The sequence below is a fragment of the Chanodichthys erythropterus genome, chromosome 3 (genome assembly GCF_024489055.1).
Source record: "Chanodichthys erythropterus isolate Z2021 chromosome 3, ASM2448905v1, whole genome shotgun sequence".
NCBI lineage: Eukaryota > Metazoa > Chordata > Actinopteri > Cypriniformes > Xenocyprididae > Chanodichthys > Chanodichthys erythropterus.
In genome coordinates this window covers 70,929,474-70,950,945 of record NC_090223.1, presented here as the reverse complement: position 1 = coordinate 70,950,945, position 21,472 = coordinate 70,929,474, and the positions used below count along the sequence as shown (strand labels likewise).

Sequence of the window (21,472 nt, the reverse complement as noted above, 5' to 3'; positions counted from 1 at the left end):
CGTTTTACATGACGTGAAGTATTTATTTTTTTGTATTACAATATTGATTATTATTTATTTGCTTATTTACTTTGTACTTTTTTATTGATTAACAGGTGTTTTGCTTACTGTTAGATAATTCTATGAAAATTATATTTATGCAGTTTTTCCTCACTTGTAAAGTTATCTTGCACACTATTATACATTGTTACAAAGTTATCTTGCACATTATTATACATTGTTAAAGTTATCTTGCACATTATTATACATTGTTACAAATGGTTGTTTTATATTTGAATTAATGTATTTAAATGTTTTACATGACTTTAAGTAATTTAAGTAATTTTATTTGTATTACAGTATTGATTATTGTACAGTTGTACAGTTATTTTGCACATTATTATATTGTTAGTTTTTTTTGCTCAATTCTTGTTTTTTAAGAAATAAGATTTCGCTAATGTCATTTCAAATTTTTTATTATGTTTGATTCATGTGTAGAAAGTTGTATAAGACAGTTCAGTCAAGCATTAAAGATTTTTTTTCCCCTCAAAAACATTGTACAAACTGTTCAATGTACAGCAAACAAATTCACATGGCTACAATATTTAAAGGGATAGTTCATGTTTTTCCCAACCTGTATGAATTTCATTCTTCAGCTGAACACAGAAGATAATATTTTGAAGAATGTTGGTAACCAAACGGCTGATGGTAGTCATCTTACTTACAAATATCTTCTGTGTTTAGCTGAAGAATGAAATTCATACAGCTTTGGAACAAGATGAGAGTGTAAATGATAAGAGAATTTTTTATATTTGGGTGAACTATTATTTTAAGTAATTACTGTACAACACTTGGACACATGTTAGTTAGCGCACAGCAAACCGTAACTACTTTGTCTAAAAATTTAAAATTTTCACCTTCACAGGGAAGAACCATACTGATAGGAATTGTTGATGATAGGATTTTGTATTTGTTTCTTACAACAACAATGACTCTCTCCACATGTATCCTCAGGTGAGCGATGCGTCTGGTTTCCTCTACATCCTTCGCTTCCAGCTGCTGTTTTCCCTTTGTAAATGCTGGAACTTTTACTTCAGCACACATCAATCCCACACTCTCTTTTATGTCAAATCCTCGATCCGCTAATACCAAGTCACCTGGCAGTAATTTGTCCAGAAATCCACAGTTCTCAGTAATTCGTTTGTCACTGGTGCGCCCACCCCATCCTTTGGAGAAAAAAGAAATGACTCCTTGTGGAGTAATGCTTATTAGGTATTTCAGAGTGTGACCGTGCTTGTAATTTGAAAATGTCTGTGCCCTTGCCTGAAGATTTGAGGGTCATTCAATAAAAATTTCAAAGCAGTCCACAATGGCAGCAACACGATTTCCAAATGCCTCCACAAACTGGTGTGGCATACTGACTCGCAAACTCTCTCTATCTGGCCAGTGCACAAGTGGAGACAAGCGGGAATAAAAAACACTCACAGTTTCCTTAAAGGCAGCACTAACAGTATCTCTGTGTACACTGAATAGATGGGCTATGTGTTGAATTGGCAGATCCAACCTGAGACGCATAAAGGTGAGAAGAACCATCTGAAAAGGTGTCATTTTTTTCTTCCTTGTAGGCAGAAAAGGCAGGATATGGCACAACAAAACCTGACAAATGGCATAACTCGGAAGAGCAGTGTAATACTTTAAAATTTAAAATTACTTTAATATTGTCATCTTTAAAAAACTCCTCTGTTATTTTGTGTTTATCAAGTTCTTGCGTCAGCTGTCTGTTTTCATTTAGTAGGCGATTTATTTCATCATGCCTAGACTGACAGAGCCCACATTCCTGTACTCCGTGGTCATGAAGATTTTGTACTGGCTCATCCCGTTGTCTCACCTCCCTCTCCACCACGTCCTGTCGTCTCACCTCCACGTCCTGTCGTGTCCGCTCCCTCTCCTCCACGTCCTGTCGTGTCCGCTCCCTCTCCTCCACGTCCTGTCGTGTCCACTCCCTCTCCTCCACGTCCTGTCGTGTCCGTTCCCTCTCCTCCACGTCCTGTCATGTCCGCTCCCTCTCCTCCACGTCCTGTCGTGTCCGCTCCCTCTCCTCCACGTCCTGTTGTCTCACCTCCCTCTCCTCCAAGTCCTGCCTCACCTCCTCCATTTCCAGCTGTCTCACCTCCACTTCCTCATTGAAAATCTGTAAAAAAAAAAAAAAAAGAGAGAACAAAAAAGTGAACATGTTTTATTGAACACTCAAAATTAAAATTAATTAATTAATATCATTAATTTTAAACAATTTAATAATTGTGCAATTTAAAACACAGCAATAACTTTAAAATTAAAATGAAAGGGAATCCGAAACATTTTAAATTCATATAATAGTGGCACTGTTTTTACTTTATTCTAAATAAACTTACAAAGGTGTTTGGAATTTAGTAAAATTAGGTTTAGTTACAACATGTACTCTGATGAAAATAAAAATGTCCTTTAATAAAGGACAATATTTTTTCTTTTGGAAATGTTGTGTTCATTTTAAATTTTACTTTTTAAACAATAAAATGCATCTTCTCTTTCAGTTGTACCTCTTCATCTTCTTGTGACTTCTCCACTGTTTCACTTTGCACCCTGTCATCCGCTTCCTCTCCTGTCCGGACTCCAGACCTCCCATGTCTCCTTAAGTGACGTGCAAACCTGTTTTGGTCTGTAACATTCACTTCATTGTGGCCCAAAAGCAAAGATGGTGCCCAGTCAGGATGGGTGTCAAGCATTTCATACGCTGGCTTTCCTATAAACACAGCAATTTCATATGTTATACAAGCTGATGGAAACTGATGCCATTACTTTGTCTCAGAATGCACACCAGTAATGTTTTTTCTATCTATCCTATTTTTAACTAAGGCCCACTCCTGGCTTAAGCTAAGCCCTGTCTGTGAAACCGGACCAAATTTTCGTACATTCAGTGAAGTCATAAGAAATTTTAAAACAAAATTGCAAACCATGGGACTCACATGACTGAAAATGCAGAGAACACACTTTAATTGACTTAGAGATGTTGCTATAACTTATGTCTTTTCGTCTTGTTGCTGCAACCCACGCCATGCGACGTCTTCTCGTTACCTCTTCAACATGTTTTCCTTTGCGTTGTTTACAAGTTGTAAATTGGAAAAAACTTATCCCATTGTTCAGTTTTTTTCCTGAACGACTGTGTGACTTACTATTGCAGTTTTTAATGCAGCAGGAATTACCTACCATAATGATATTTTCCAAAATCACAAAAGAAAGTCAAAACACCGTATCAAATACACTAGCAGAAGATACGCGCGATCCTGTCAATATGGCGTCTACCAACAAAGCTACCCAGAATCCAACGCAACGTGACGTCACATTCGTATTCTCTATAATAACGTGTGTGTAATATTCATGTCGTCCGCAGGATGAGCGTCCAGACCATCCGCAGCGTGTTCGGCGTAGACACTACGAGCTGACCAGGAAGGACCTGATGATCAAGAACATCAAGCGCTACCGCAAAGACCTGGAGAAGGAGGCCAGTCCCTTAGTCGAGAAGGACGAGAGCGGGAAATACCTGGGTAAAACCAGCGGCTGCTTTCTTCCTCTCTCGCTCACTCTCTGATGGGGCGTTCACACCAGACGCGACTTGAGTGAATAAATCATGACTATTCGCACGTAGTTGGATGCTTGAACATTGTGAGTTTACTTGCTTCATTTGTGCGTGACATTCGCTTGATTCGCACATCAAATTCACTTCACAACAGATGCGGATTCGCGTCATGAGAAGGGTTCTCCATCTCCTTTAAATATGTTTCCAGACTCTCCCACTTCTGCACACTTCCTCTGAATAAACACAACTTCTGTCAGCAGGAAAGTATATATCCAGCAAAGTAAACCATCAGACGGAAGTGTGATTTTCACTAAACTGTATTTTTCAGCTTTTTTCAAGGTAAATTTAGATGTCTTTCCAAAAAAGGACACCAAATAACCAAATTTTATGATTTCATATAATTCATACATTTATGTACACCAAAGCACCCATAAAAAGAAAAACAACAACACTTTACAGGTTTTTCAACTATCTAACAATAGTTTTCAGTTAAATTGAAATTGAACAAAGTAATTAAATATAAAATAAAAATAAAAATTAAAGATGAAACATTAAGTTACAAGAGTTCAGTCAAGAGTGATTTCTTCGTCTTTTGATTAACATTAAACACACAGGAATATTAGACTGCTGTCCCTTTAAGACATAATTCACAGATCCAGTACACTGATACTGACACACATGCGCTGTCTCGTTTCTCTCTTAAGACATAACCTACTATGTTTGTTAGGATACTCGCTAAGATGGGAGTAGTAATATGATGGACCTTGTGTCAAAATGATTGATGATGACCTTTGACCTCTGTGACCCCTGGTGGCCACCCACGACGTTCCCCTCCCCCACGGACCACCCACGAAATTTTCCCATCCCCCACCCATGTTTGACCGTAGTATCACCCCAATGACCTTTGACATGGTTGGTGATTCTCGGGGATCGATATGACCTTTGTCCGCATATTTGGAATAGCGATGTTGCCCTGTGAACCTCTGGATGTCTTCTGGGTGATCAAATGGCAGACGGATGATTTTAAAGGGTCGAGGGTCACATGTGCTTTGTGTCAGAACGCATCTATATAAATAGGCACTGCGGCATTCTGTGTAAAAAAGAAAAAAGAGGGGTGAAACATGGCTGGTTTATACTCACCTAAAACGCCTGAGAGAGAATGGGGTGAAGAGATGATGAAAAGTCTGACTCTGGCCCCGAGAAAAGAGCGCTGGCATGTCTATTTGACAGACTTTCTCCATGAGAATAAGGAGTATGTGAAAGATGAAATTATGTTGAATAGTAACCGTGTATTCGGTTACATATTCCATAAACCATCACGAGTCGTGACGCTCTACACCATTGACAGTGCCGGTGAATTTATATCGGGAAGGGACCCCTGTCTGGTATTTCCTGATAAGGACTGGACTTTATTCTACACCCGTGTCTGGAAAGATCTGAATGACAGTGGAGAAGAACCTTTGTACATCTCAGAGTGGGATGGGGTTACTCCTAATCATCGCTACCGAGTGGTCGGGGATCACTCTAAAAAGAAGTCTGATGAGTGCGTTTACATATTCTGCTGCAAAGACAAGGCGAAGCTTTACAGGAATTGATCATTTGAGTAAACGGGGTACCATGGGCGACAACAGATTCTACGGTATGCTGCCGTGCAACGCTTCTTTGTCGGTTTATCCGGAAAATCGTATCTCTAGTTACAGTAGTTAGAGTCCTATCAACTTGAAAGGTAAATAGGAGGTCACACTCGTTGAAATTGAATACCCTAGAAGTTGGTACTCCTTTAATGATGAAGACGGAATTTTTACCCTACACACCGCCCCCGCACCAGTCCCAAAACATACCCAACCTGCCCCAGACCCACACCCGTTTAAAGATTCATCAAAGTTTTTTGTATCAAGGAAGGTACAAATAGACAGTGGGTACTATGCGAATGTTCGTGAAGTGATCCGGGCGATAGGTAACGCTCTCGTACCAACGGCTGTATTCGGTCATGATTCTTTAAAAAACAAAATGTATATGGTTGCGAAACCTAACGTTTCAGTATCCTTCTTTGGGAAACTCGCCGCTATTTTAGAAGTGAATCCGGATGATGCTATCGGCCGTTCGCCCTACCATAAAGATGCTGATTTTACAAAGAGCCAAACTACATTTGCTCCTCATCAAACCGATATCAACGGCGGTTTCTATACTATGTACGTTTACACCGACATTATCCAATATCAATCGGTCGGTGATTCGTATGTCCCCCTTTTGAGATGCGTACATATAACGGGCGAGAACAATGATATCGTCAGTGTTAGATACGACAAACCACATTACGCATCGGTCAACAAGGAGCTCATCACAGATATTACCATCGAACTGAAGGACGACCAAAACCGCGAAATACCATTTTCTTATGGCAAAGTCATCGTAAAACTAACTTTAAACCGTCGAAACAATCCATTTTTTAAAAAATGGCATATTACAACCCCCGCGGGATGGATGCTACGGATTATGTTAACTATTACCAAAATCAGGCCGGCGGTGGTCTACCGGGGTATTCAGGGGGTGGCGTCATGTACGGGGTGGGGTTAGGGGGGTTGTTCAGAGGTTTGTTTAGGATGGCCATACCGCTGTTGAAAAGGGGGTTCAGTATTGCTAAACCCCACCTAAAATCGGCTGCTAAAAATATAGTATCCGACGTCGTCTCAAACGCGTTGTCGAGAACGTATAACGATAACGCTAAATCTCAAGACGGGTCGGGTTTGATGGTCATGGCTCGTAAGAGAATGTCTAAACCACCGGGTATAAGGAGGCGTGGTCATTCAATAAAGAAGAAAACAAAGCGTGGTCCCAAGAAACATTCAGTCGTACGCAGAAAGCGTAAGAAAGCTGTAAAGCGAAACTTATCAGTTAAAGGAACCATATTCTAACATGGCATTACTCCACCGCATGTCAGGAGAGTGCATCAAGTCTGAGCTGGACTTATTTACGGTTCCTCTGACGCAGACAGTTATTGAGAAAAGCAGTTATTTAGAAGTGCCTCCTTTATCGGCTATATCGGACTCTTCACCTTTGGAGTTTTTTATAGTGGGGAATGACGACGATTATGTCGACCTAAATAACACGCTGTTGTATTTGCGTCTTAAAATCACGAAGCCTAACGGCGAAGATTTACCAGCAGATGCCAAGGTTGGCATGATAAATTACCCCGGGGCTACTATATTTTCACAAGTCGACGTGAGCCTGGGCGATCGTTTGATATCTCAGAGTTCGAGCACGTATCCTTACCGATGTATCATCGAGAGTCTGATCAACTACAGTAAAGATGCGCTGGAATCGCTTTTCTCCGCAGGCTTGTTTTACAAAGACACAGCCGGGCATATGGACGCGACTGACAGGGGCTGGCAAAGAGGGCCGCCTACACAGTGAACAGCAGAGTGGTGGAACTGTTGGCCCCCATTCACAGCAATATTTTCTTTCAAGAAAAATTGATGCTGAATAATGTTGACATTAAACTGAGAATGATCAGAGCCAAAGACGAATTCTGTCTGATGAGGGACGGCGATGTGGCGTACAAATTAAATATTATGTCAGCGAGCCTATTTGTCAAGAAAGTCTCCGTATCACCCCCTGTAAGACTGGGTCATGCCCAAGCCTCGCTATCGACTACCGCAAAGTATCCCATAGATCGTGTTTATCTAAAAAAATTCTCCATACCAGCAGGGTCCTGTGTTTCGAATCAAGAAAATTTGTTTTTAGGAACGCTACCAAAATCTATCGTCCTGGCTATGGTCGATAACGATGCATTCACAGGTGCCTACAATAAAAACCCTTTCGCTTTCAAACATTACAATTTGGAGTTCCTAGCAGTCTACGTCGACGGCCAGCAATTTCCTACCAAACCGCTACAACCGAATTTTGAATCTAGGGCCACTGTACGAGAATTTTATCAACTGGCTATGGCCTCTGGAAGACATCTTAAAAACCAAGCACTCTGTATTGACAGGGATGACTTTCTGAATGGATACACACTTTACGCTTTCAACCTCACACCTGACGAAGAGTGCGGTCAGCACATATCGCTCATCAAGTCTGGCAACATCAGACTCGAGGCACGTTTCCGACAACCGCTGCCGCAGACTATTAATTTATTAATCTACGCAGTGTTCGATAGTATCATTGAACTCTCTAACCGCAGACAGGTACTGGTCGATTACTATTGAAATGAACACAGTACAGCTCACCGGTATCATGGACAAAATATCATGCGGCATTCATTTTCTTGGGGTACTCCCGAGCGATCAACTACCTGAAACGCCATTAAGGAACTCACCATCCGCATCAATTATTAACACACATCCCGCGTTGCTACCAGACGAACATTGGCTGGCTGTTTATTTACATAGTGACGGTACTGGCTATTTTTTCGACAGTTTTGGAAATCCCCCCAATCCCCCTCCCCCCATGTTTGAGTTTTCAATTCGCATTGATTATAAATAAAGACTTAAAACTGAAATCTTTTTATTGTGTTTTTATTTAAGCAGATAGTACATATACATAACATTTCAAATATTACACAACATTTTAAAATTCTAACCATTGACTTCCATTGATAGACGGTGATTTGAACACGGGGTCTTCTGAAGTACCCGACATGCGTGCTTTTTTTCTTTTTGGTTTTTTAGAATACGTTTTACGTTCCGGTGTAACAATATCAGAACTTTTTACTTTAGAAAGACTTTCATATTCCGGGGCGTCAGTATCGGGTCTCTTTAAAGAATTAATTGCCCATCTAACATTATGATTCGGCAGAGTAGAAAACGGAATGTTTAACTCAGCAAAAGCATGTATAAACTCCGACCATCCTGGGGGTCTTCTGTCATCCCGGACCTTTTGCGGAGCTGTGACATTTTTTATCAAATCAACCATGTGCGACCCGGGTACGACTTTTCCCCTGAACACAAAGTCCCCTGACTCGTTCCATGCACTGAGTCCTTTAGCTTTAGACATTTTGTCTAATATGTACCGGCTGTTTTTCACACTTCTTGATGGTACATTCTTCAGAACTTCACTCACGATGTCATCCGCTCCTCCGTCATCTTCAGGTATAGTTGGCGATCGTTCATCTTTATGGGGTGGTTCAGAAATGGGTAGTGACAACGTTAAAACGTTACTCTCCCGTTCGCCTTGTTTAACGATCGTCAAAAAACGGGTCAGGATGTTCGCATAGAGTTTGGCTTTTTCGTACTGATTCAAATCAGACCTGAGTAAGATTTTCCTTATGGAAGTATCGAGATCGTTCTCTACAACCTGTTGAATATTTTCACGAACATTCTCATTTTTCAGCTTTTCCAGCTGATGTTGCGGGACTAAATACATTTTCTCAGCATACTCCATCCTCAACCGCGTCTAGATGATATCAAGCTGGAAATAAAGGGTACTGCTATGCTAAGGAGCGGTAAAAGAAATCCTCCAGTCTGATTGAAGACTCGCTTCTTGGCAGATAGGCCGATTTTTTTATTGGCAACAAATGTAATTTCCTTTTTTCTCCTTTTAAGTTTTTGGTACTGTCTCCGGTTTATAGGAATCGTACCACAGAGAATGTTAAGAGCCACTTCGCACAATGTTAAAATGAGTTCGTCGGACGCCGATTGTAAAATAAGATGGCGTTGTTTAGGCGTAGCTTTATGTATCAGTTTTAACAGCGGTAGATGTTTACAAAGTCTGGCAGACATGACGCTCGATCACTAGCTTCTTTTTTTCGGTAGATAAACCACTTGGCGGTCTGAAAGCAAGCCTGTTCTGAGACGGTATTGCTCAGGAGTTTTTGCTTTATAGTCTATCATTAAATATCCAAAAGGCCTGCTGGTAGCGTCTTGATAACACTCCATAAAGTATTTTGCATTTCCAGGATACATTTGACGTCCTAGCACCGCTACTTGATTGGCATCCTGAGGGTTTTTAAACAAAATCATATAATTTGTGTTTAAGCTAATGGTTCTACTGGTTTTGCCTTGAGCGAATAAATTTTGTACGATATAAATAGCGCTGAGATTATGATGATGTACAAATTGAGTGAAAACATTTTCGACCTGTTTGTTCATCGCTTCGTTCATTAGATCATCCAGAATCAAAAGATTTTTTGGTCACAGGTAATAAATCATCATCATTGAGACTCTCAGGTATTCCTTCCACAAATGTAACCTCATCTTTTGCAGAGCGATGCTGGACAAGAGCAACGTCGTCCGAAATATGAAATATGACAGACTGTCGGTTTTACGAAAAACAATTCTGGTGAAATGTTCAGGGTCTTTCACAAGAGTAGTCTGAGGAAGATTCTCCCTCATAGAGAACCTCCCCCAAAGACTATTCAACAATAACTTGTTGATAGACCTCTGCGCGGGGTTGTGGGAGGTCTTTTCGGGGTCGAGGCGAATACCCTCTTTCTCATAATACTCGCGTATGTAAGCCCGTTTTTCAGCATCGGTGACGACGTTTGATGGGTAACCGGATGCCTGCTGTTTCAATCGTAAAAAAGTCTTTACGTAATCGCGAAACATTGTATCTGACCTTTGAGGAAAATGCCAAACTTCATTGATCTTGGCTTCTCTATGGCTTTTAAAAGTTCGAGACTGACCCAGCAGCCCGTGAGGGCCCTCTCTTCATCCGTATGGCTACAGCTTGTTGTCTGGTTTTGAACGTGAGCGCACGTACGACATAAAGGGAACATTAGTTTCCCGCCGCATCGGTAAGGGAGAACAGGGTGCAGTAATTTGCGGGGTGGATAAACGGTAGCTTTGATAAGACCGTAATAATTCTCAATCGGTTCAAAATCTTTGAAAATGATTTGGGGGTGACCGATCGGATAGGTTTTCCTAGCCTGACAGAAAGGATATAAGCTTGTAAAATCTACGTAACTTATTTTCTCACCATCGGCCGTTTTGTGATAGAGTTTATAAGCATTAGTACATCCCCCAAACAAGGCGTCTCTCGGTTTCAGTCTCTCAGGGGGTGAATAGGTACTCATAAATTCCATCACAGAGGGGTCGGTTCGCTTCATCTTTTCCCATTCACACTCCCAAAGAACCTCAATTTGCAAACCGTACGCATTCCGCAGAATATCAACCTTATAGTCAAATTGTCTCCTAAGAACCCCATAGGGCACTCCTGACATGGGATGCGTCCGATGGGGTTCAAAGCGGCATTCTTGACCATGATGTAAACATCCGTTGTACTCTAGACCATACCTCACCCCCGACTTTTCATGGAAACCGTCTAAAAAGAAACGACCGATCGACACTTCACCGTAGTTTGCAGCATGATGAATATCCACATTTCGAGTCTTTTTTACATACTCGAGCCATTTGATCGAAGCGTTCGAGTAGGTCTTACTCTGTTGGACGTACGCATTATTGTGTGTCAGAGCCAGCGTGCTTTTTTTGAGATAATGCGATTTGAAGACCCCCATACAGCACAATGCTAGAGTAGTAAAGCTGAATGGGTCAATTTCAGCACATTCTATGAATGCCTCTCTGTATTTCATGCATGCTTCGCGTAGCAAGACAACATCGTTCACGCCGTATTTACACAGCTCTTTCCTGAAGTTAAACAATTTACCCGAAACGCTGCTGTACCACGCATCAAACTTTACACGGTCTTTATCAGACATGTTTTCGTAGTTGTAGAACTTTTTATCAGGGTAATGTCCTATATAATTCTCATTATCCACCGTATTGAAAAGATGGGGAAAATATCCTTTCTCCGTAGTCGTTAAGTTTAGGGCCGCAGGCATCTTAGACAGAGCCATTGGTATGAATGCATAGCTGTCGATGTATCGTTGTGCGAAAGCTTCGTCGTACATGAAGATTAATTTACAACCTTGCATTATGACATCGAGCACAAGACCTGCATTGCAAAAATACTCCAGAATCAGAAACAAATCAAATCTGGCCGCGTAATGAGCTATGAAACAGTATCCTTTGTATTGCGGCTGTCTGAAGTGTGTGATTAACTGTGCAATACACCCGGGGCCTTCTGCCACAAATTTTTCTCCTTCAAAAGTGATCGCGCAAATAAAGTTGGCTATATGCTTCCCATTTTGATATCGCGTTTCAAAATCATAGAAAATGTAATTCTTGTTAGGCTCCTTGGGCACTATGGGTTGTATGAAGCATTGGTGTAGCCCATGATCATGCAGATCTTCGCCACAATGGCTGCAGCGGTTGGGACTACATTTGTGTTGATCACCCTTACCATGACCTATGACGTTGTATCATTTGTTACACAGTTTGCAATATTTTATAGGATCGCACGGTGCTTTTTCCCATACAGGGTGTGTTTTTTTATGGGCGTTGTAACAGTAACTCGACTTACAAAATCGCAAACAATCGGGGCAATGCGTGGTTCTTTCAAGATGTTTGTAACAATCAGTGTCAAAACATACGTTGCAGACGTGCTTGCATTGATGATTTCTAGGGCTTGAGTAGCCTTTGAAACAAAATTGGCATACATAGTCAACGCAGATGAATGCGGTCAAATTCAGAATTCTATAGTAATGTTCGTCGTACAAATAGAGATATACCGTTTTAGGGTGAGGCTCATCGTTATTTTTGTACGCTTCTAACGCACCGGCATTCGTCCTGTAAAAAACAACGATTTTAATGTCTAAAATACTTTCAAACGCATTTAAATCACCCAAACCAATTTTGTCTTGAATTGAGAAGCCTGCGTCATTTTGGATGGACGCGGCCAGTCTTTCTAACTCATTCTCGGGCGATTGCGTATTGAGGAAATGCGCAAGGCAGATAGAGAAGCACAATTTATTTGATATATTCGTGGGGCAGAATAACGACATCTTTTTACGTTTGATGACCTGATCAAGTGCTAAATCTGTGAGTTTACGACGACCGCCTCCTCGTCTGTTCATGGCTACATCAACTTCGACCGTGAGTGCGTCGTCCGTCAATATCTGTTCATTACTTTGTAAAACTCTCTCAATTTGATCGGTAAATAGATTGATGTCATAATTATTCTGATCTGTTAAAATGGTTTGAATGGGCGATGACAGAGAAGCCCCCGTAAGGGCCATATTGATAACGCTAGCGTCACCGCCAATGTCTCTAGCAAATTCCACTATTTCGCTAAAAGCGTAGTGTAAAAGAATTGTGGTACGATGCTAAATCTGTAGAGTTAATCTCTCTCAGATTCAGCGGTCTTCGCAATTGTACACTATTGAAACGGGGTCTCGGTAATATACGGTAACCATTTACTTCACCGCCCTCACGAATCAAAGTATCAATGTCTGGCTGTGTTAGTCGTGACGTACCTGTAGGGGGTTCAGGGGGTGCTGCATTGCTGGTTGACGTTCGCACCGGAACTGTAGGCTGTGCCGTGACAGTAGATGCAATACCTGTTGATCCGTGACTATTATTTAAAACTCCACCGTCTTGTGCTAATCGTATGTTACATGTGTTTAATAATTTCTGTAATCGTTCGGACAAATTAATATCAGGAATTTGGTCAATAGAAGATTGCAAATGTTCCAAATTAGAAGTTTGCTGTAATGGTACATCATTAAAAGTTGTTTCTACAAAATCTGGAAACAAATTTATCAATTGTTGTAATCTTTCACACAAGAGATGCGGATTTGCATTTTGTATTTCAAGCATACTCTGTAACAAGTCTGAGAGAGTTTGGTCTGGTTGACAGTTGGCCGCTTCAGCTGTGGAAAAAGATTTCTCAGCATCCATTTTAATCTTTATTTTTAGGTCAAAAGCGAAAACATAATATGCAATAAAACAAAATAAAGAAAAAACACAAATAAAAGATACAACAATCAGGAAAATGATGACATTTCTGTTCTGAAAAAGGTACTACAATCAGATGTAACTAATACCATAGAATTGAATACATAATCCATTATACATTTCTAACTTGGATGCACACAGGTAACCATGGCGCTGAGAAGACTAACGGTTAATTGTCTTTCTCTCAACTGATCATTTAATTCTCTAAGGATACGCTCATGATTCTCTTCGATACGTGTCTGCAATCTATGGAGAGATTCCTCTAATGACTGATTCAGCTGATATAAGCGGTCTAATATTTCAGGAACCAATGCATTAACCGGCTTCAATCTGTTATGAACTTCAAAAAACTCTGCCGCTATTCTGTCACAATTTATTTGAAAGTGGTAATCCAATTTGTTATGAATCGCTAAAAATTCAGAGGCGATTCTGTTTTGATTCTCTTTGAAGTGACCGTCCAATCTGATATTAATGTCATCCAACCTGCTATTAAGTTCATCAAAACGCCTATTAATGGTAGTTGTACTGTTACGTCTCGCTATGGCCTCACCATCTAATCTTTTAATGATTTCACGAAACAGAGTCCGAACATCATACTGCTCATCATTTCTGTTCTCCGTCTCCCGCACCTCTTCTTCTACTTCGTCTTCTTTCTTCGTAGCAATGTAAAAAAGGATACGGTGTCTGCCTGGCTCTCACTGTAGCCTTGTCGTATCGATCACTGGTCCATGACGAACGATCCCATTCAACGACCTGTGATTCCGTCCATGTTAAAATATCATCAGCGCTCCTGATGTGTCTATCTGTATAGAATATTTTTGAAAAACATTAAAACAGATTTTCCACATTAATTGTCGTTATGCTGTGGAATACATTGATAACTGTAAATCTGAAAATAAGATAGTCTTACCTTGTGGAGTTTGGTGTGAATTAGATCCTCTTATGTTTTTCCGCTTCCTCTGAGGTTCAACGACGGAAATGTCAGACTCTATGTCAGAATCCGATGTGAGGTCGATTATTTGTTCAGCACAGCCGATGCCTCTATCTGTATAAAATAAATATAAATAAATAAATAAATAAAAACTACTTTCTATATCAAATGTAATGCGTTGAATATCGTAAAAAATTCTATAAATTATAAAAATTTCTATAAAATTATAAAGATAGTCTTACCATTAATTAGATTAACCTGAGGAGTTTGGCGTGGTGTAGAGTCATCTATGTTTTTCCGTTTCCTGGGAGGTACATCGACACTCAGCTCAGACTCATCGTCTGAATCTGACGTGAGGTCTACCAGTTCAGCAGTACTGATTTGTTCAGCCGGAGATCTCGCTGCTGCGTAAGTAGGCAGGGCGTCTGTTATCCTATCAGCATCTGTGGTGCTAGGATCATGTTCTTCAAAATCCTGCGTCAGATCAATAAACCCTGGTTGTGTCACTAGAAGTGCAATTTCTATAAAAGATAAATATGATTAATATTTTACATTAACATTATATAATATTATTAGAAGAACAAAAAATAATTACCTGTGTCTGAGACATGTACGTCATCCGGGGTTCCCGTTACTTTAAACAAATAACAAATTGGTAAATTTAATTTGTATAAATAAATAACAATAAATAAATAAAATAAATAAAGATATGCGCTTACAGAGATTTATGGCAGTGAATGCAGCCTGTTCAACATTTGATTAAAAAAAAAAAAAAAAAAACCTGTTATGAATTTACACAAATAATAAGATTCATATTCAGACATTGCAAATAATAAACCACTAAATTAAGCGTTAAAAAAGAGCAGTACGTTCCTCAATTAAAACATTAATTAAACCAGAATTTCTTTCCAATAAAACATTGCATCAAATTGACACTTTGGCGGCATCTGGTGGCTCAATGTAGAAACAGCACTACATAACCGATGCATACTTTTAACAAAGCAAATAACGTAATTAAATGGAGAGTAATATGTTTAACTTTTTTACAAAGTGAAAAATGTATAAATTAGTGCGTGAAATATGTAATATTTAAATCAGATTTTTCTCAATTAAAACATTGATTAAACCAGAATTTATTTCCAATAAAAACATTGTATCAAAAAACTACATTTTGTCTCATACAAATTACGTCAGCGTTATGACGTTGTCTTGGTGAGCCAATAACAACCGAACATGACAGCCCGAAGCATATAAACAAGAGCAAAAGCATTCATACATTATAACTTTTTAATAATAAAATCAGCAGTATGTGAAAACCATTTAAACGAGGCGATAAAACTTTTTTCCACATGTGAAAATGAGTGTAAAATCAACCGTTGTTTTGCGCGTATGAGAAACTACACGACTGTAAAGTGAAAACTACATTTGTCTCATAAAAATTACGTCAGCATTATGACGTTGTCTTTGTGAGCCAATAACAGCCGGACATAACAGCCCGAAGCATAATATCAATGTATAAAAACAGAAAAGTCATACAGACAATAAAAAGATGAATAAGGCTTTCGCCAATTATGAAAACAGCGTAGCTATCAAAATAATGATACAAATGTAACATAACACAAATGTAGATCGTAGAAAAACAATCTTTCATATAGGCTAGCGTCAGCTGGTGCTAGAAACATTTAATGATAGAAACTTTTTCCTCTTTTCAATGAAATACAGTCATCCTTACTAAAACGCGCATTTTAAAAACCACAGCTTAAATAGTAAAAGAAACTAACCGTTCGCTGGCATCTTTTCGGAGACTGGAGAAAAGCAGCTGTAGATTGAGTTCAACTCGCAGAAAAGTGTAGCTGAGATGTGAGACAGTCCACTTTATATACAGACACCGTCACAGCAGGGGCTAAAGGCTTGTTTTATTTTCCGCGTTGGGTGTAAACATGTGTTAAACAAATTAACTTGCCAGATAATGACATACAGAGTGAATTTTATTTTAAATTACGTTGAGATGAATGATAAAACCATATATTACTATATAGATATGTATGAAAATTGTGCACGTTTTTGTATATATTACTATATGTATAACAAGATGTAGGTTAAAAATAGATATTAGAAAATTGTGCGTGTGTTTGTATATATATATATATATATATATATATATATATAGATAGATAGATAGATAGATGAGAATGTGTATACACACATTTGAATTATTGGGTTATAACCTGTTTTTAAAAATATCAAACTCTAAGAGAGTTTTAAACAGAAAATATACTGATTGCTTTATCATACAGAACTCGTTTTCTTTTTAGTTAAATAATTTTGTGTTCCATATTAAATCTAGAGAGAATACCATTTTCATCAATGACCAAAAGATGGCGCCAGAGCACTATATATCGTACCTGTAAGACCCAGCTGTTTTTTCCATTTTTTCACAGCCGTAGGGGTGAAAAGGCCGTATGAGCCAGATTATTGCCCCAAATGTCAGAGTGCATCCGAAAGACAACAGAAGATGCTTTTGGAAAGGATTTCCCATATGTGAAGGTGGTATTCCCCCCAGACAAGATGTTATTTAAACAAACTTTTAAAATGTGTGTGACTGTGGGCGACACAAAATGAGTTTGTATAAGACATCAGCCGTAAACATTCCAGAGCAATCTGTTTTCAGAGTTGTTGTCTCAGAATGCTAACGGTCATTTTAATTTGACTAAAAACCATAAGAGCGTGAGAGGGGAACATTGGGCTATTGGATTTATTTAGCTTATAGTTTTAAATAGAATAAATCGCCAACTGAATGATCTAATACGATCTGAGAGGGATCATAGCATTCTTATAGCGGGGCAGAGCGAATAAAATGTCGCATGTGTGTATGTGTGTGTGTGTGTGTGCTTAGCTCAAACGACGTTTTACGAACCCAAAAGGCATCGGGCACCCTTAGAATAAAATATTTAAAAACATATGTTGAAGAGACAATTATCCATTTGTAAAAATACATGCATCCAGACTTTCCTGGGAAATAACTCTGTAAACAGCTCTCTGTCCCAATCACCCGCTGCTTTGAGAAAACAGAATTTTCACAGGTTTCACAGCACGGTTACTTCAGAAGACACCCTGAGGGAGAGATTTTTAGACTTCAACTTTATTCATCTTAAGGATATCATAAAAAAGTAAGGACTGCTTTTTCCCCCCCTACTCTCTGAAAAATATGTTGTTTTGTAAATAAATATTCAATACTGCTTTAGAAGCATGTTTAATTTTATACAATTATTTATAAACTTTTAAAAGAAGTGAATGGTTTTCAATCAACTTTTTGAAATATACTAAATATACTAAACACTATTTATAAGTAATCAACTGTTTGAATTACTATGATATTTGAGTTTTAGGGATAAATGATAGAAAAATAGGCATGTCTATGAAATGTCTCCACAAAAACATGGCCATGTCCACAAAAACCTCTTATGCTTTGACAAAGTTAAAAATGAACATTCAACTACTTGATAAACCTCATTTTGCGTGTTTTATATATCATAAGGATTTTGTAAACCAAATTCATTCGAACATCATTGCACAAGGAAATCTTTTCCTGGCTTTATTGTGATGTTTTAAAGTTTCCTGTGGATATTGTAAAGACACAATTCTTATTTAAACGTATTACTGTTTTATGTTTTTATGAGAAAATGTCTCATTCGTTTAACCACTAGCAAACTCACACTGTAAAATCTGATCATCCGACCCCATTTTAAATCTTGTAACTCAACCGATTTGGCTGATCATTACAACCTCATTTTGGGTGTTTAATATATTTTATAAGCATTTTTCATTTAGGTAAAACTATAATTAACTGGTCTCAGTAAATTTAGTAACTGTTTGTAATTCAGTGTATTATAATTTTATCACCAACTTCCTGAAAAGATCGAATGATTGAAATGTGTGTAATCTATTTCATAAAATATGTGTATTCTTTTGACCCGACTGTTTCTAGACTCGTGTTGCTTATCGTTTGCACAGACAGAGAGAGATGAGAGCTTCATAAAATGACCCAGAGCAATCCGGAATGCGGATGCCGTCACATCACACCCTCAAATATGGTGTGTCAGAGTTCAAAATGACCCTAGACCCTTTAAAATCATCCGTCTGCCATTTGATCACCCAGAAGACATCCAGAGGTTCACTATTCCAAATATGCGGACAAAGGTCATATTGATCCCCGGAGAATCACCAACCATGTCAAAGGTCATTGGGGTGATACTACGGTCAAACATGGGTGGGGGATGGGAAACTTTCGTGGGTGGTCCGTGGGGGAGGGGAACGTCGTGGGTGGCCCACAAGGGTCACAGGGGTCACAGAGGTCAAAGGTCATCATCAATCATTTTGACACAAGGTCCATCATATTACTACTGATGGGCATGTTGACATCATTTTGTGTGAATTTGTCCATTTAGGTGCAAGTCTTGAAAGAGAATGATGATGGCGTAAATGACTGTCATAGAGCTTTCGGCATGTTATTGAACATTTCTTTACAACGAGTGACTGTTTTGTCCATGTTCTTTTGATCATCGCTGTTGTAACGTATTGGGAAACCAGAATGCATATCTGTCGACTGAAACATACATTAGCCTGTCTGTTTTTGAGAAGCAAGCGCGCCGAACTGTGAGTGGAGAACTGAACGGTCCCAACCCTAACAGCAACATAAACAGGACAAATCCAAACATTATCCTGAATGTGTGTGAATGTACTGAAATGTGTCTGTGCATAAATACAGTGTGCGATCAGTGCGTCAAGAGCCCTCATACATGATTTTTTGTGCGTCAATATAACGGACTCATCACGCGTGCTTCTGTACGTCACCGCAATCTTTTTACTTTGATTGCAATCCTCATCCATCAAAACTTTCATAGTGAGACGCTGGTTTGCTTTATCCAGCCGAGAAACATAGTTTTCATATCATCTGGCCATACAGCGGTGGGATGTTTCCACGTTCCGTTCAGACAGGAACAGTGAGGTGGGAGGACTCGCGCTCTTCAGATACAATCACAGAATATGACAGAGAGTTTGTGTTTTAAAGCGAAATAGACACTGGAATGAATAATTAGAGAGAATAATAACTAGAGCAAGCTCTTGAAACGCTCAATTCGCGCCTCAGGATGTACTCCCCTAGAGTTAAGCAGTTGAGTTTTACCATTTTCTAAATCTCCGGGTCTGGTGGTACCACTTTTAGCATAGCTTAGCATAGTTTATTGAATCTGATTAGACCGTTAGCATCTTGCTTAAAAATGACAGAAGCGTTTTGATATTTTTCCTATTTAAAATTTGACTCTTCTGTAGTTACATCGTGTACTAAGACCGACGGAAAATGAAAAGTTGTGATTTTCTAGGCTGATATGGCTAGGAACTATACTCTCATTCCAGCGTAGTAATCAAGTAACTTTGCTGCCATACCATGGGTGCAGCAGGCGCAATGATATCACGCAGATGCTAATGGTCTAATCAGATTCAATGGACTATGCTAAGCTATGCTAAAAGTGGTACCGCCAGACCCGGAGATCGGCTGAATGGATTGGAAAATGGATTGGAAAATGGTAAAACTCAACTGTTTAACTCTAGGGGAGTTGGAAAATGAGCCTATTTTCAAAAAAGTGGAGTGTTCCTTTAACGCTTCATTCGTGTCTGGTGTGAACGCACCATGACTCTGACCGTAGATTTCGTGCCGGTGACGTTCATGCTGCCGGCCGACTACAACCTGTTCGTGGAGGAGTTTAGGAAGAGTCCGTCCAGCACGTGGATCATGAAGCCGTGCGGGAAGGCGCAGGGAAAAGGCATCTTCCTTATCAACAAGCTCTCTCAGATCAAGAAGTGGTCTCGAGACAGCCGCACGTCCACGTAAGACGCTCATCTTCAGTCAAACACATTAAATAGCTGGATTTCAGTCTGAACTGATGGCGTTTGACAGGTTCGTGGCAGCGAACAGCGGGAAGGAGGCGTATGTCATCTCTCTCTACATCGACAACCCTCTGCTGATCGGCGGGAAGAAGTTCGACCTGCGTCTGTATGTGCTGGTGACCAGCTACAGGCCGCTCAAGTGCTACATGTGAGTATGTGACTGCTGCATGCCACCGCACGCCACCGCATCGCTCCATCCGCACTGACCGCTCTGTTCTGGCATTTGCTTTTAATGTGTACTTAATTGTATCAACCAGAAAATGCTAAATGCTAATTTTGTTGTGACTGTGGTATTTTATTGTGGAGGCATAAATAAATACATTTGTGTGTAAACTGAATGTAACCCAGTGTAATAATTTAAAAATGTTTTATTTTATATTTTCTTTTATGTGCAAATTATAATGTAAATGGTTGTGAATGTATATTTGTTACATCAATGGGGTATTTATTATTTTTATTATTTTTGTGTTTAGACATTTTCATTGTTAAGCCAATGTTCTTGTCCATGTTGGGTGGCCAATCAGTTTTCTAGATTAAGAAAAGAAGGGCGGGAAGAGGGGAGTGCAAGGGTTAACTAGGAAGGAGGAGGAGAGCACGAGGAAAAAATAGCGTGCAATGATCTGGTATCATATTGTTTCACAAAAGTATATAGCATAAATAATGCTGTAGAGTGTTACAATAGTTGCTGTAGTAAGTGCGTTGTCAAACCGAGAACAGAAACTTGTACTACAGAGACAGTGTCTATCTTGCTCGGATGGACTGCATGTTCGGTTGGCGAGTCGTCAGCGCGAGGATTCGTGGCAGCTTCATAGGAGGATGATTCCAGATAGACTTCTTAGTTAGCGGGAGTGCTTGGAATTCCTTTGGCCCTGAGGAAATCGCAGCGATCGCGAGTTTGATGGACATCTAGCGCTGGATGGTGAAAAACGCTCTTTTCATTGGATTTAAAGGTATTTTCCGCCTATGTTTGCTCCGTGAAGAGTGAAGTGGTCTTTTTTTCTTTTTTTTTGACCACAACGTACCCCAGCATCAAACAGGCCTACAACAAAGAAAAAAAAAACAGACATATTGAGTTAATTTTAGAGTTGGCTCATATTGCCAGGTTATTGTTTGGGTGCTCAAATTTTAAGGTTTATATCTGAACAAAAGTGACATGGACTATTTACTACAAAGTGAATATGTGAAAATGTGGTAATTGATATTTTTTGGGAT

At 39.4% G+C, this 21,472-nt stretch overlaps 2 protein-coding genes and 1 pseudogene across 2 annotated transcripts in view; 1 reads left to right on the top strand and 2 right to left on the bottom strand.

The window, feature by feature from the left end:
- LOC137005681 (uncharacterized) overlaps positions 1-21,472 on the bottom strand; it is a 1,355,627-nt gene that overhangs the window by 57,305 nt on the left and 1,276,850 nt on the right. The gene's annotated exons all lie outside the window — the stretch shown is intronic.
- LOC137014509 (uncharacterized) lies at positions 817-2,741 on the bottom strand (annotated as a pseudogene).
- On the top strand, positions 3,308-20,412 carry LOC137014501 (polyglutamylase complex subunit TTLL1-like). Its single transcript, XM_067378853.1, has 4 exons — positions 3,308-3,361; positions 3,407-3,560; positions 20,020-20,200; positions 20,271-20,412. The coding sequence occupies exons 1-4, from the start codon at positions 3,308-3,310 to the stop codon at positions 20,410-20,412; spliced, it is 531 nt and encodes a 176-aa protein (XP_067234954.1).